The sequence below is a fragment of the Coffea eugenioides genome, chromosome 2, assembly GCF_003713205.1.
Source record: "Coffea eugenioides isolate CCC68of chromosome 2, Ceug_1.0, whole genome shotgun sequence".
In the NCBI taxonomy this organism is placed as follows: Eukaryota; Viridiplantae; Streptophyta; class Magnoliopsida; order Gentianales; family Rubiaceae; genus Coffea; species Coffea eugenioides.
In genome coordinates, this window is record NC_040036.1 from 12,893,625 (window position 1) to 12,909,894 (window position 16,270).

A 16,270-nucleotide genomic window follows, 5' to 3' on the forward strand; every position below is an offset into this window, starting at 1 on the left:
TTCTAATTTTCCTGTTTGATCCCTGTTTTTTAAATTTCACCCGTTTTTTATTTGGAAAAAAAAAAGGTTAATAACAAATGCTTACTTTCTTAAAAAGAAAGAAGAAAAAGATGGAATCACAAAACGTAATACAATTAGTAAAATATACTACTATCACCTATACATATTAAGTCATGACGTCAGTTTTAAGGTGTCGAAAGATTAAGCGTAACAACTCTGTGGACTAATGTTCTGCCAAAGCAAACCAATCAACATACTATTTCCTTAATCCTAAATTTCAGGTATTCTCTATCTATCTATCATTAATGCAGTTTTCTTTGTCATTTTATCAAACAAATTCTATTTGATGATTTCTAATTAGTTTATTAATAGTATTGGTTTTCGTTTTATCAAAAAAAAAATATTAGGTATTTGGAGAGTTTTATAGTTTGTTTGTAAGTTTCTCCATAGTGCTATTAGAATCCTTTAATAAATTACAATGTGCTAGTAATTCCACTTGTCAATGATTCTTTCCTCAGTAACTTGTCAATGATTCTTTCCTTGCTATAAAATGTGAAGGATTTTTTGAATGAATTTTTTTTTTTTTGGATTCGAACAATTAGTGGCAAAAATATTATAGTAGTACAAGTTGCATAGGTAGTGCAAGCTGCGGTGCATGCCCACTCACCAAAAAGGTGAAACAAACAAAAACAGACGACTTCGCGGGAAGTTAGGAGTGGGAACTCGTCTTACTATATACCCACGCAGACTAGCAGAGTAGTAGTAGTAAGGAGTAAGGGGGATTGCACCGCACCAGGGAAAGAAACGAGAGGTGGAAAAATGATCTCAAAGACATGGAAAATTGGGGCTCTCTTGCCAATTCTTGTATCTGTTGCTGTTCTCTTCCTTGATATCCTTTTCAAGGTTTAATATTCTTCTGTTTTCTTCTCTGTTTTTTTCTGTAGTTTTTTTTTTTGGGGAACTATTATGGATTTCAATCAATGGTCCCGTAATGGAACAAAGTTTGAAGCTTTTATTCCATATACCAAATGAATAATAGAATCAGTTTAAATTGCAAGCATACTCAAACTTTCATGGCGTGTGCAGAGCATAGCCGTTAGGCCTGTTAAGGGTCTTCTTCTTTCGTTTTAGAACAAATTCAGTTTTCACCAACCTTGTCCTCTTCCCCTCAGTGCCTCTTCTACCTCCCCCTCTAAAAGATAAACGATTTGAAAATGATATGCTAGAGTATGGGGGAGGAAGACATCTACATGGATGTATCACGTATGTTGATATAGGGATGTGAAATTCTGGATATTATAGACATACGTTCTTTTGATAGTTGACAGTGTTGAAAGGAGTGAAATAGGTGGTAATTTGCTTGATATGCAAAATTAGCCTCAGGGGTGGTTAGGGTGGCAATCCTTTGGCATAAGGTCTGCTATTTAATCTCTATTATAAGCAAATCCTCTGAGCCATCCGCAGAGGCGCAGGGTGTAAATTAGACTAGCTACCTTGGTACATGGGTTTACAAGCTCTTCACAGGTTTTCCAACAACTGAAGTATTATTTCTGCTGCATTTGTATTTACTCTGTAAGCCAAGCCAGATACTAAACCATAAAGTCACAACCTTGCTCTCACTCGAGTTGAGATCATGTTGATGGGGGACTTATTATTGGTTGAACAGCAAAAATTATAGTATGAAATGTTATAATCAAGCTTAGAAGCTTTTTTCTTGGTAATTGTTTGTGTTGTTCGCAAATGAATTGTGGAAATTACTTGCAAGCTAAAAAATACAAAAACTATAGGATGGTTCCTTTCTTATTATCCAACAAGATCAATTTAAGTTATTATATATTAAACATTTTCCATGACTTACCTGTCGAATTTTAATGACAAGTTAAAATTGATGACAAGTTACATAATTAACATGTATGGGAAGAATATAAACAGTTATCACTTACATTGCTATTTTAGTAGTTGAAATGATTAAATGTCATCAGAAACCATTTATTACCAATTTATTTGCATTAATTCAAATTGATTCTGAAGGATCTGTGCTGCAGCTCTCTGCAAACAGATGCAGTCTTTACCCTCATAGCCATTATTGGATAGCTAGCAAGCGTATTGTAACCCCCAAAGGAATCATATCGGGTACAGGTGTGTTCATAATTTTCATTATTCAGGACTTCTGAGACAACGTTTGGACCTCTAGGACTGCAAATTGGTGATATTGAATGTTTACTGGAAAATAAGAAAAAAATTTTTAGAGGGACTTGTAGTAGGTTACCTGCTATACGGTAATTGCAAATTATAAGCATGTTGAATGGATTGTGCAACTAAATAAGTGATACTACAGAATTATTTAGAATATTATAAATGGGAGATACCTTTCAGTGGTAACTTCATTATGAAGACAATCAGTTAAGTATTCACCTACTGTTATGAATGACATATGTTTTCTGTGGTTTGTAATTGGACAGTTGAAATAAAAGGAGGAAGAATAGTATCCGTGCTTGAAGAAGAACATTGGCAAAAGAGTGTCAAGAGTCTGCAAGTTATAGATTATGGGAATGCTGTGATCATGCCTGGTTTGGTTGATGTGTAAGACAGTGCTGTTAGCAGTCTATGTTCTTCTACTTCTTCATTATTTCCTTCTATTTTGCCTTTGTGTTTGACTGTTGGAAGAAACCAAATATTTCTGAGTAACCCTTAACACTTGCAAGTGTACTATTGCTGCAACCTCTTGGTAAGAACTGGAAGTCAGAGAAAAAGATAATTGAACTGCAAGAGGACTTAATGAAACATGTCTTCGAGTATGCTACTGCATACATTTGAAAACCTTGAATACATTCCACTGAGTAGAAACTCACTTTCATTATTTTTCAATTTACCAGTCCCAAAGGTCCTTTTTCGTTTGGATCAAACTGAGATATAATCAGGTTTTGATGCGGGATGCTTAGATTTGATGTGTAACCTGGATACTTGCTTCAGATTTTCAGTTATAAATGAATGAAGATAGGACTAAAAGTGATTTTATTATAGTCATAACACATTCAAGGTCCCTTGTTTTCCAGTACTGGAGGTTTCTCTTCAAAACCATTTTATGCAAGGAACTGTAGAATCTATTTATTATGATTATCCAATCAATCTTCCAAAATGGATTATTGACCTGTATAAAAGAAGAAAGGATAAAAAAAATGAAAATGAATAATCTTTGTTGCTATGTCACGTTTTAGTATTTGTAGCACAGTGGACTTGTTTCTTTTGGAATAGTATTTTAGTTTGAACTTGCACTGCCACCTGTCTGCCTTTGTATATTAATTTCTCATGCAACATGCCTTTTCACTTGCTTACTCTAATTTTGATGAACACAGTTAAATTACGTTGAACACCTTAGTTGTCCTTTGTTCTGCTTCTTATTTCCCTTTGAAAGTAATAGGATGCTTCCCAAGTTTGACTTACGTGCAAATTGCAATGGTTCAATTCTTATGAGCTGTCTCCAAACCTGTCCCAAGTAAAAGATGGTATAATAATGCAGGCATGCCCATCTTGATGACCCTGGAAAGGAAGAATGGGAAGGATTTCCTTCAGGGACAAGAGCTGCTGCGGCTGGTATATACATTGTATTCCTTATCTGTCTTCCTGTTTTAAGTACATTGTTGTAAGCATGTACTCTTCTTCTTCTAAGAAGAATTCTGTTAGCATGATAAATTTCTGCCAGAAGTCGTGGAGCATGAAGGTTTATGTGGTTATATAAAGTTGAACCATTTTCCATCATCAGACCCTATCCCGATTTGTTTACCTACTACAAAAGGTGCTCTTCATTGGTCAGTTTACCAAGCTTGAATGATCTTACTTAAGTATATACTGCTATTTGATGTGGAATATTGTTTACTAAGTTAAAGTTCATTTACTCCACAAATCCATGTTGATCTATTTTCCAACATTGACCCGTGAATAATGTGCCTTACCATTTCCTTGCAGGTGGGATTACAACACTGATCGACATGCCTCTTAATAGTGTTCCATCTACTGTTTCTGAAGAAACTCTTGGACTTAAGGTATAGATATCTCACTTAGTTTGCTTAGATGGCACTGTTAAAATTGATTCTTTCCAGTTAAATTTGATATTACTGAGTCATAATTTCTCATCTGTCTTAACAGCTCCAGGCTGCAGCAGGAAGGATATATATTGATGTTGGTATGCTTTTCAAATTATACGCTGACATGTTAAGTTTTCATGGTTAACAATTAAGCTCTTCCACCCACAGGTTTTTGGGGAGGTCTGGTACCAGAAAATGCCTTCAATGCAAGTTCTCTGGAGGGTCTCCTGAAGGCAGGAGCTCTTGGCCTGAAGGTATCTTGTTCTGATATTCTTAACCATTTTTCTTGTCCATTCTACCAGGATGGGGATGTTATAGAATGCATTAAGCAGGATGACTTTGAGTAATGAAATTAGTACAGCCAATATGAGTGGAGTTATCATCAAAAGTCATGGGATTTGGTTATCTCCTGAAACGTCAATTCCTGTTTCTATCTAACACAATTTGACCTTTTTTTTTCTATCTACTGTAGTCCTTCATGTGTCCGTCTGGAATTAATGACTTTCCTATGACGAATATAAGCCATATTAAGGTAATCTGATTTATGTGATCCCCATTGTGAATATTTCTAGATACATTAACGTGTGATGTTTATTTATGCATGGAAGCCTTCCATTGCATATTTGGACTTGGTTTCGTGTTCTATTTGCTCTGTTCACTATGTAGTATGCACTCAATGTTTTATCCTTGTTATCCACCCAGAATTTATCTAATATGTATTTCTCCTTTAGGAAGGACTCCTTGTATTGGCAAAATACAGAAGGCCTCTACTTGTGCATGCAGAAATTCCACAAGATGATGCAGGTTACTTGGAAAGCAAAGATGGTCGTGACAATCCTAGATCTTATGATGTATATCTTCAGTCAAGGCCTGCTTCTTGGTAATACATTGAAAAATTAATATTTCTATGGCCTACTTCATAAGTCTGGATCTCCCAGAAACTTGTATTGATACATATGCTGTATGGATATGGTTACATACTGAGCTAAATTTTCTGAAGTGCAAATCTAATATGTGCATACCTTGATTTGATCAAGATCTCTTGAGTCTCTTATTATCTGATATTTTCTTTCATTGAATCCCCTTCATTTGTAATCAGGGAAGAAGCCGCTATTAAGGATCTTTTAACTGTATCAAAAGACACAAGAACAGGTGGCCCTGCAGAAGGGGCTCATCTTCACATTGTTCATCTGTCAGATGCAAGATCTTCATTTGAGCTCATTAAGGTACTCTTTGTTTTGTTTCATTTTGTTGTTTAGAATTCAACAATGCGACCTACTAGCTAACTTGGAGTGCATTTTCAATATGGCTTTGCTTGTAAAATGATCCTTTCTATCCTTTCTATCTGTCTATAATGGTGAATGCGTCTAGAAACACGCAAAGCCCTGGCAAATGATGTACTTAGTCAATTGACATTTACATTTGAAGTACATCATAGAGTTATTCCACATCATAGGTTTCACCTTTCTGAGCTTTTCCTATTAGACTGCAGTTCTAGATTATTGCAAAATGTCAGAGTGAATTTTATGTATCAAATATTTAGGGGAGAGCAATGATAAATAGGGATTGAAGGAGGGCAATTCTTATCATAACTTGAGTACTCTGACTTCTTTCAGTTTGATTATTCCGCTTTAACTCACTTGGTTATGATATTCAATATTCTGCCATTTTAAATTGTTATCTGCTCATTGCATTACTATATATTCTGTGGTTCGCTTAGTACTTTAATTCTACTTCTCCAGGAAGCAAAGAAAAGTGGCGACAGCATGACTGTTGAAACTTGCCCCCACTATCTAGCTTTTTCAGCTGAAAAGATCCCAGATGGAGACACTCGCTTTAAGTGTGCTCCACCCATTCGTGATGCTGCAAATAAAGAAAAGCTGTGGGCAGCTTTGATAGTAGTTTTCAAACTCATAATGCCTAAATTTGTGTTTTTCTTGTGGTTCAAATGGTTCACAAATTTGATTCTTTTGGTTTCTCTCAGGATGGGGATATTGACATGTTAAGCTCAGACCACTCACCATCAGCACCAGAACTCAAACTTTTCAATGAAGGTGATTTCTTGAGGGCATGGGGCGGCATATCTTCTTTGCAGGTCAGTGTGCTTAAAAGTTGATATTTAAGAATCCCTGTAAGTACTGGATTCTTTTTTTTCTTCTTTTTTTTTTTTTTTAAGGTTTACATTTGTTTTGATTTTGGTAAACGTAACTCTGCACTAAAGGAAATCATGAAGCTACCTACTACTCTGATATGGTAGCTACCATGGCATAACATGCCCTTATGTTAAAATTTTTGACAAACAAGATCAAGATGTTGCGGAGACAGGATTTGAACCCGTGACCTCAAGGCCCTTTGTGCAGGAAGGAAGGCCCCTTCCAAGGGGGAAGGTGTTGGGCTTCGACAAGCATATCCAATGACCTGAATTCTTTAACATTTTAAAAAATTATCCAAATCAAAACGTTCTTCATTTACTAAGCATTGCATCCACCTTGAACTATCTGATTCGAGCGTAGTTTTGTGAACAGAACCCTCCGAAGTCCACAAAATCAGCTTTTGCAAATCTGAAGCTAAGGCCCAATAAACTTTATACAGTTAGGCAAACTGGCAAAGCTACTGTGTTAACAGTCAGCTGTTTCGTCCATTTAGACCATCCCTAATAAACTGGACTATGTAAGCATGATGTCACAACTAAATTGAAAAGTAAAGCAAAGAACTGCAAATAACATAAAAAGCATTTGAATCAATTAAGAGAACTGTTTCGTAGAACTGCAGGTTTATGGTCCTCACCCCTTTCACAACATGCTTAACGGTTCAAAACAAAAAAATCACGTCTTTCAAGAAGTCTTTTTGAATCAAGGAGAGAATCCCTTTTCATGTTACTGTAGATTGCATTTAAAACTAACACAAAATACTACTGATTCTGGTTCCTTTTTGGTCCGTTTGGATTGGCCTTTTCAAAAACAAGTTTTTCAAATACAATGTTAGAGTAATACAAAATAATTTAAAAAATATTTCATCCATACAATATATCAAATATTTCAAAAAAATTTTATAGCAAAAATTTTTCATATACACTGCTACAGTAAAATTTTTCAAAAACACCCCCAAAAAAATTTTTACCTTGTAAGTCACTAATGATATGTGTCGTTATTCTATTGTTTGGGCTGATCACAGGTCTCTCACTCTCTCTGTGTCTCATATTCATGCATGTCTATTTGCAGTTCGTACTTCCTGCGACTTGGTCATATGGGCAGAAATATGGAATTACACTCGAACAATTAGCTTCATGGTGGAGTGAAAAGCCTGCTAAACTTGCTGGCTTAAGTTATAAGGTAATATTTCCACCGTTGTGAGGAAAACTAATGGAAGTGAAATTCCCATCTGCTTTTCTGGGTCACTAATAACTTTCAATCAAGTGCCATGCATGAGAATTGTGTCATTTAATTTCACAGTCATATTTTTCTGACATTGATATCAGAATACATAGAACCTCTTCAGAGGCTTTCCCAAAGACCAAGGTTTTATTTTTTTTTTCTGTAATTTTAACTGGTAAACAATCCGAATATTGTGCAGGGAGCAATTTCAATTGGCTATGAAGCAGATTTTGTGGTATGGGAACCAGAAGTGGAATTTGACCTTGATGAGAACCATCCTGTATATCATAAGCATCCTGTAAGTTCTCACTTCCTCACCACTCTGTCTGTTTATCTGTATGATCGACATACTGCTTGTAATTTCTCTTTGTGGTACTTCTTTTCCAAAGAATGCACCCTGGCTTGGCACCGTGGGCTTGAATGTGTGTTATTCTATGATCAAATTTCTTTGGTATAGTCATAGTATAGGCCATTTGATAGTAAAAATCACATACATACTCAATCTGAATAGCCTTACTTTCTTCGGAGTTTGGACTGCACGTACTGATTCAAATATTGCCTTTTATGTTAAAATATTAAAGAAAGTGTTAGTTTTAATAGTTTTCCAAATGTATAGAAATACATTAAGAAGTCGACTTCAGCTATCTCAGACCAAAACTTAGTATTTATTCTCCTTTTCACCAAAATTCATCTAAGGTCTGCTTCTTCAATCTACTGATGATGCTCCTGACCATCACGGCTGTAGCAGTGTTTAACATGTAAGCACCGCCTGCTTTGACTTTGCCAGTGTTATTGCATCCCCAAATTCCAACAGCCTTCATTTTTACCACCCAGTTTTCACAGAACTGGTGCTAGCTGTGCTGACTGATTTCATCTTTTTAATCAGCTTTCTCACACTGGCACCACAACAGGTATTAAATTTCCCAAGAATACTCACCTTCTTGGTTTTCTTAGTCATGTTGAACAGCTGGGAAGACTCACAGGGACGAGGGGGTCGAAGGTTGGACCCTCAAAATCACCAGACTTCCTTAATTTTTTATAGGGAACTGTTTCCAATAGGAAAACCCAACCAACAAATATGCTTTGTATTGGGAAGGGAAGAAGGAGAAAATCTTTTGGAGAATGGAAGTTGACTGAAGTTGACTTCTGTACATAAGTGGTTTTAAATTAACTGTGTTTTTTTTTTTTTCAAGTTCCAGTAAGAAGGCGATATCTTTGGTAAAAATCCCCAGGGCTTTGGTTACTTGTGAGTTATACATTGTAAATCAGATGGATGTTGTATTGGCTCATAAACTTCCATGGTGAGTGACGAACATGCTTCTTCCAATTAAAAAAATGACCTCTCAATTCTTCCATTCCTTCTGCAGACTATCTCGGCGTACATTGGATCTAGACTCTCAGGAAAAGTTTTGGCTACCTTTGTGAGGGGAAACCTTGTTTACAATGAAGGAAAGCATGCTCTTGCGTGTGGTTCCCCAATCCTTGCAACACTATAAGGAAATCGTACCTTTGGTAATTTCATGGTTCTTCTACCTGTCTTTTTCAGTTCTTACACTTACCTTTTGCTGCTTTGAACCTGTGTTGTTTCTTTTTGTCAAATACGCTGATCGCTGATTCTTGAATTTCTTTAGGTAGTCGGAGTATTATTGCGTGGTACGCATATTGCCGCACGGGTTGCTCAACTGAGGATTCTTCATTGCACTTGTGAATTGACTGGAGGAGGAGCTCTGGCGGAAGGGGTCATCCTGAAGCATGTAAATTTGGGATTTAGCATCATGTTCATACTTCATTGATGCCTGGATTTGTCTATGGCTGTATGCTAAGCTGTCAATGCAGCTGTTGAACACTAATTCCATAGTCTGTCTAGGAGGAGTTGACATTGAAATGAATGGCATTCTGATTTCCAAACAAAATTTCTGCAATTTTGCATTGCCGTTTTGAGTTGGTCAACTGCATCTATCTTGCATCAATTTAGATTTCAGAGAAGTAACCGGTTTCATCCATTCATTATTTCTGTTGCCAATGTCACACTACTAATAATGAATGTTCCCCAGCAGAATGAGAATGGTTTAAGGAGCCAATAGGCAATAACGATATCTTCAAAATTAAGGATTATTAGTATTTCATTAGAAACATACTTTAGCAAAGTTGTCATGGGATAAATCGAACCTTACTAGGATGTCTTTTTTTTTTTCATTATGTTTTAAAATTATTGTATGGGACTTTACTTGGAAGCTAAGAATACTAGTCATCTTATTTTGCCAGTGATCAAAAAATTCTGGTGATGGATATTACGCCATGTTCCCATGCAGCCCACCTTAGCTAATTGGAGCCAAAACCTTCCCTCCAATTCAGCTATAGATAAGATGCGTTGCTTTCTATGAAATCCCATCAAAATTCAAATTATAGTTTCAATAATGAAATTCTGCAGCAACTTTATCGCTCTCAATAGGCCTCCACCCTACCTTACACTCTTCCCCTGCAACTACCCCAAGTCCGTCAGACGCCTCCGCATTTCCGTCTCCGCTGACTCGACTCAGCGTCTGCAACTCGCCCAATCACTCCAGTCCGAGGCTCTTCGGATTCTAGAATGGCCCGCCGTCTGCGCCCAGCTTGCCGCATTCACCTCCACGTCAATGGGCCTTGCTGCCGCCCAGTCGGCCAGGATTCCACTGGGGCGAAGCCCAGAAGAGAGCAGGACTCTCCTGGCCCAAACATCCGCGGCCCTGGCCATTCCTCGGCCGTTGGACTTTTCCGGGATAGAGGACGTTTCCGTCTTGATTGATTCTGCAGTGGCCGGAAACTTGCTGACGATTCAAGAGCTGTGTTTGTTTAAACGGACTCTTGCGTCAGCTAGACATTTGGTCGAACAGGTGGAAGAGTTTTCAGTGGACAGTAATTCCTCTGAGAGGTAACTTTTTGAAGATGAAGTAAAGTTTTAACTGCATTAATTTGACTGAGTTATAGTCCAGCTTGTGCTACTCCGAGTAGATTTATTGAGTCGAGCTTGGTCGAGCGCAGTACCCGAGTCGCGAGCTCATTGAGTTTGAGCTTAATCGAGCTTCGTGTATTTTTATATTTGAGTTACATAGTATAAACCTGACACAAGGACGAGAAGTTTTTTTATGGAAGCTCGAAGGCTTGAGTTTTGACCATCAACCCCTACCTGTCGATTAAAAAATGCGATTTGAGAGGAGCCAAAAAGCTAGCGAATCAGAAAGATTTGTATGGAATGTCCTACTCCTGCCTGAGCTTTCCAATCAACCAATCCCCTATTTGAGGGACATCTGCGTTAGGCAGGCCCAGAAAAACCTGTGGTCAAAATATTTGAGCATTTTGTTGTATTCAAGCCGGCCTAGAGCTCTTTCATTAACTCAACGATTTGAGCTCAAGCTTGGTTTGGCAAGCTTGAAAATTCGTAGTTCCAGTTTAAGTCGAGTTGAAGGTTTTGTGAGCTTGAGGTCAATAAGTCTGACTTTACTTGACTTGATTGCATCCTTGGCACGACTGATTCTGGAGGAGTGCGGGTTTATCTTCAAATCTAGTAACAACAATGGTTGAAAGCTGTAAACTCATCTTGCTATGATCTTAGTATGCTTATATGTGGGCATGTTTTTGTTGCATGTCTAAATAGCTATTGCTTTTTGTATGGCAGTTTGACATCGTCGAGGGAATGCATGTACATCCTATGGATGGATTGTCATCATGGCTTGGGTAGGGCTCTAAAATAGGTTTCTGGAGGAGTTGTAAAAGTGGGAGTGGAAGTGATAGTTATAGCAATTCATTGTTCTTTAACATAAGTGATGTAGAAGCTGCTGCATATTAATTTTAACAGCTATGGGAAGGACTCATAGGATTCTATCTCTCCTTGTATTCAAACAGGTGCTCTCCTCTTCTTGATGTCCTTCAAAGTGTCAATTTCCTGGTGCAGTTGGAGGAAAAAATAGATTTCTGTATCGATTGTAAGTTTTCAGTAGTGCTTGACAGAGCTAGTGAGGAGTTGGAGCTTATTAGGTCAGAAAGGAGGAGGAATATGGACAATCTGGAATCCATGCTGAAGCAAACAGCAACCCAGATGTTTCGGGCTGGTGGAATTGACAGACCATTGGTTACCAAACGTCGATCAAGGATGTGTGTGGCAGTTAGAGCTTCCCATAGGTCGCTGCTCCCAGATGGCGTTGTTCTAAATGTTAGCAGCTCAGGAGCAACATATTTCATGGAGCCTAAGGAGGCCATTAACTTGAACAATGAAGAAGTGAGGCTATTAGATGAGGAGAAGCTCGAGGAACGTGTGATCTTAAGCCTACTAACATCTGAGATTGTGCAATCAAATTCAGAGATAAAGTATTTACTGGACAGAATATTGGATTTAGATCTTGCATTCGCTAGAGCTGCTCATGCGAAATGGATCAATGGGGTTTGTCCAGTTCTAAGTTCAGAAAGTTTTGGGAAATCTGGACTGAGTTCTTTATTAGTAGACATTCAAGGCATACAACATCCTTTGCTGCTAGCACCCTTTTTGACAAAATTGTCTGATCTTGTTCCATCTGAATCCAGAAACTCAGCTAAATTGTATCAAAGGAATGACTTCTCCAATTCCAAAACAGTTTCTCCTGTTCCTGTTGATATCAAGATTGGGTATAATATAAAAGTCGTCATAATTTCGGGACCTAATACGGGTGGCAAAACTGCATCCATGAAAACTCTAGGACTAGCTTCCGTTATGTCAAAAGCTGGCATGTATTTGCCTGCTCAGGACAATCCGCAGCTGCCGTGGTTTGATTTGATTCTGGCAGATATTGGAGATCATCAGGTAGTAGATTCTTTCTGGCCCTTTATAGTTTTATATCTCTTCTCGATTTTATTCCTTGTCTCTGTTTAATGGCTTCGCATTTTTCATATTTGGTTGAAGTCGCTCGAACAAAGTCTCTCAACTTTTAGTGGGCACATTTCAAGGCTTTGTAAAATTTTGGAAACTGCATCCAGAAAGTCTCTGGTCCTTATTGATGAAATTGGAAGTGGGACTGATCCTTCAGAAGGTGTAGCTCTCTCTGCCAGCATTTTAAAATATATTGTTGATCGGGTCAAGTTAGCTGTTGTCACTACCCATTATGCTGACTTGACTCAACTCAAAGGTAAAGATAGTAGGTTCGAAAATGCTGCAATGGAGTTTTCCCTGGAGACATTACAGCCTACCTATCGGATGCTTTGGGGAAGCGCAGGAGAATCCAATGCCATAAGCGTTGCTGAAAGAATTGGCTTTGATGAGAAGATAATTAACCGTGCCCAAGCATGGATAAACAAGTTGGCCCCAGAGAAGGTGCAGATGCAGAAAGGTTTGCTGTACCAGTCACTAATGGAAGAAAGAAACAGATTAGAAATTCAAGCAAATAAAGCTGCATCTCTTCACTTGGATGTTATGAGCATTTATTATGAGGTATGTAAGTTGCACGATTGTAAATATTTAATCTTTGAGAAAAGAGATACTTGTTATGAGACAATATGCAATGAAAATGTTTTTCTCCTATTTTATTGCAGTCCTTGATTACCACATATAGCCTGCTTCCTTCATTCATGTTTATCGTCACATAAGTTGCACAAAAAGCTAAAGCGCCTGCATATAACACTAGCATAACATGTTTACTTGTATTGGTGGGCAAGGAATGGCTTTTCTCTTCTCTTGGCAACTTCTGTTGCCCATGATATCTATCATTCTTTATTTCAATTTCTCAACCTATACATGCGTCCATTTATGTGCATGTGTTTTATTGATGCACTACGTGCTATAACATATAGGTGAGTACATCATATAATGTACAGGAGTATTTTCCCCTTTTGTTTCACTTCAATTTTTAGATAGGTGGAAAGCGGTGAATACTCTTCTTTGTTACGTCACAGTTTGCACCCTCTTTTGCTTCATAAGTTTCTGTTTACTCCATTTTTCCTTCCTAAATTGAAGATAAGAAATGCAGCAGATGACCTTGAAGGGCGCGAGGCAACTCTTAAGACAAAGGAAACCCAACAGATCCAACAGGAATTGAAGGCAGTGAAGAAAGAAATTGAAGATATAGTGCATGAATTTGAGAACCAACTTAAAAATGCTGATGCAGATAAGTACAATCTGCTGCTGAAGAAAGCAGAGTCTGCAATTGCATCCATTGTTGAAACTCATCAGCCTACTGATGGTCTTTCTATTGGGAATTCGGACGGTAGGTTGTATGTACCACAGCCTGGTGAGCAAGTGTATGTCAAGGGACTTGGGAAAAAGTTGGCTACTGTAATTGAAGCACCTGGAGATGATGACATGGTCCTCGTCCAACTTGGAAAAGTCAGAGTACGTGTGAATAAAAACAGTGTAGGAGCTCTTGCAAATGCTGATATTAGTGGTGGAACAGCTTCTAATCAGGTATGAGGAGTAACATCAAATTTGTTAATTATTGGCGATTTTCCAAAGTTCTTAATATGTTGTCCTTAGGCATGATGTTACAAAATTTTCAGCATTTTTTTAATAATGCTACTTTATTAGAGGATTATCGTTTTTTTTTGGGTCAGTCAGCTTTTGGGAACACACGTCTTCATTAATTTCTCAATTTGGACATATCATGGACAGTTGATCTGAAATTGGATATTACTTACGAGAGGAAACTAGGACTGCATGTGGACATCAGCTCTCTGCATCAGTTAAACAGAAGAAAATAGGCATTTTCTACACAATTGCCTAAATGTTTTTTTGTATTTTTCATAGCACAATGCTCTCCATTTTTGAAGCAAATCAACAAACAATACCTGCTACTGCTTTGTGGAAAGGCATCTATATTTAAATAGACCAGCTGATGCTTTTAACCATCGGCTGGAACAGATATTGCCCTGTAATGTTTGTTTACCTCCAAAGCCAACAGTTAAACATCCTTGCATGCTTCACCTAATTATGATTAGCTACTTTATGTTAACTAATCGTTCTATATTGGAAAGCTGAGAGATTAAATGTGCTTCTTATGGAACCTGAGGGACTGAATTGGTGCAAAATCCAACTATCGGGTACTAAAAGTGATTAGACATTTAAAGAATTGTCTTTTGGTTTGAGATTTTCATTGTGGATATAACTTCAGTTACATCATATTCCTTCAGGTGTGATTGATTGATCTGCATTGTACTTATTAGTTGAATGTTGCGATTCTCTATCCTGCATTAATTTTGAGATTGAAATGATCAACAATGTGTTGGAGCATACGCTACTAAATCTGATGGCAGTGGGTGTACCTGTTGACATTGTAGGGAGTTTTGAGAAACCTCAAGAGCCTTAGGAGCTTCTCCAAAATGAGCAATAGTGAGGAGGTTTCCTATGGACCTGTGTTTCAAACATCCAAGAATACAGTGGACTTACGAGGTATGCGATCTGAGGAAGCTGCTCACTACCTTGAGATGGCCCTCAATTCAAGAGGACCAGGTTCTGTTCTTTTTGTCATACATGGGATGGGCACTGGGGTGGTGAAGGAGCGAGCATTACAGATACTGAAAAACCATCCACGTGTTGCCAAGTTTGAGCAGGAAAGTCCTCTGAATTACGGTTGCACAGTTGCTTATATAAAGTGAATGTTCTTCCATCCCATTTATGAAATGAAATTTTTTTGCCCCTCCTTTAAAGTGGTTGCATTAGCTTATACCGATGCATGTGCATTTGAATGTTTAAGTTCTTTTACTTAGCCTGGCTATAACCTTTTTTTTTTTTTTAATGCATTTGTGATCATTTGAGCAGTACGATAATGTACTAAGAGTCATTGTTTATGTGAAATGTCAGGAAACTTTCCCTGCTTGTTCATGACATTGAAAATTATGTCGGTTGTTCAAAATTTGGTGTTTTGCACTTGGGTGTTCTTTTATGGATTTTGTTTGGAAAAACAAAGAGAACAATTTCTTCTTTAGAGCTTGATGTTTTAGGCTATGTTCCCTGCAATTAGGATGTTGACAACTCCAATGACCAATCAAATTTATTTCTCTTCCAATGCAGAGCCTAACTGGCTATGTCGAGGCCAAGTTGATGTATTTAAAACTATCATTCAGTTTGAAATATTAGAAAGGGCATCCCATCAAGTTATGATGTAAGAAATAAAAGTCAAATTTGTATACTTCTTTGATTTTCTCAAAATCTAAACATTTGTTTCTACAGTGTCATATTATTGTGTATATTTTACAATTAGATTATGCAGCTAAGCGGGAAAGAATTAATGACGAAGTAAACATCTTGCTGCGTTGGTGATTAACTCTCTAAGGTCTCTTCTTTTTTAAGATTTTGAATTGCATAAAACATAATAAATATTTTTTCAAAAATAAAATATATGCTTGGGTAATTTGTCTCATTCTGCCAAAGAAGCCTAGTCCGATGATTAAAGTTAAGATTTCAAGAGTTAGAGGTCCTAAAGTTTAAATCTCATTTCTCCATTGGTTGAAATTAAGATTTCAAGAATTAGAGGTCCTGAAGTTCAAATGTCATTCTCCATCTCCTTCTCTTAAAACAATAATGTCTATGTAAATACGCGGACAATTGGTATAATACATGGAAACACGTTTGTGTCATTCCCATCATAAGACGATGAATTATTGCTGTTTGTATTAGGATTTGCAGTTCTATTTTGATGATATTAATGTTGCAACCTTCTTGTATTTTATGTCTTGACTGCGAAGAGATGAATTGTCGAGTTGTTCATGTTTTGAATCGGCAAATGCGGAGTATTTGTTTGTTAGAGATAAATCTAAGGTGCAATAGATGCAGAATCGAAGCTCATCACAAATGTTTGTGCTTATTTACCTCCG

At 37.4% G+C, this 16,270-nt stretch overlaps 1 protein-coding gene and 1 pseudogene across 1 annotated transcript; one reads left to right on the forward strand and one right to left on the reverse strand.

Moving 5' to 3' along the window:
* The first annotated feature begins 784 nt into the window (after positions 1-784).
* LOC113763476 (endonuclease MutS2) lies at positions 785-15,100 on the forward strand. The gene is given in 19 exon segments (XM_027307304.1): positions 785-903; positions 2,046-2,139; positions 2,463-2,583; positions 3,521-3,594; positions 3,967-4,043; positions 4,147-4,183; positions 4,254-4,339; positions 4,558-4,617; positions 4,817-4,965; positions 5,185-5,311; positions 5,828-5,983; positions 6,070-6,180; positions 7,307-7,417; positions 7,659-7,757; positions 8,827-8,971; positions 11,314-12,272; positions 12,372-12,896; positions 13,419-13,865; positions 14,735-15,100. Coding segments are annotated over 19 exon segments (3,780 nt in total). The 5' UTR covers positions 785-819; the 3' UTR covers positions 15,053-15,100.
* LOC113763475 lies at positions 8,131-8,426 on the reverse strand (annotated as a pseudogene).
* Positions 15,101-16,270: the final 1,170 nt, after the last annotated feature.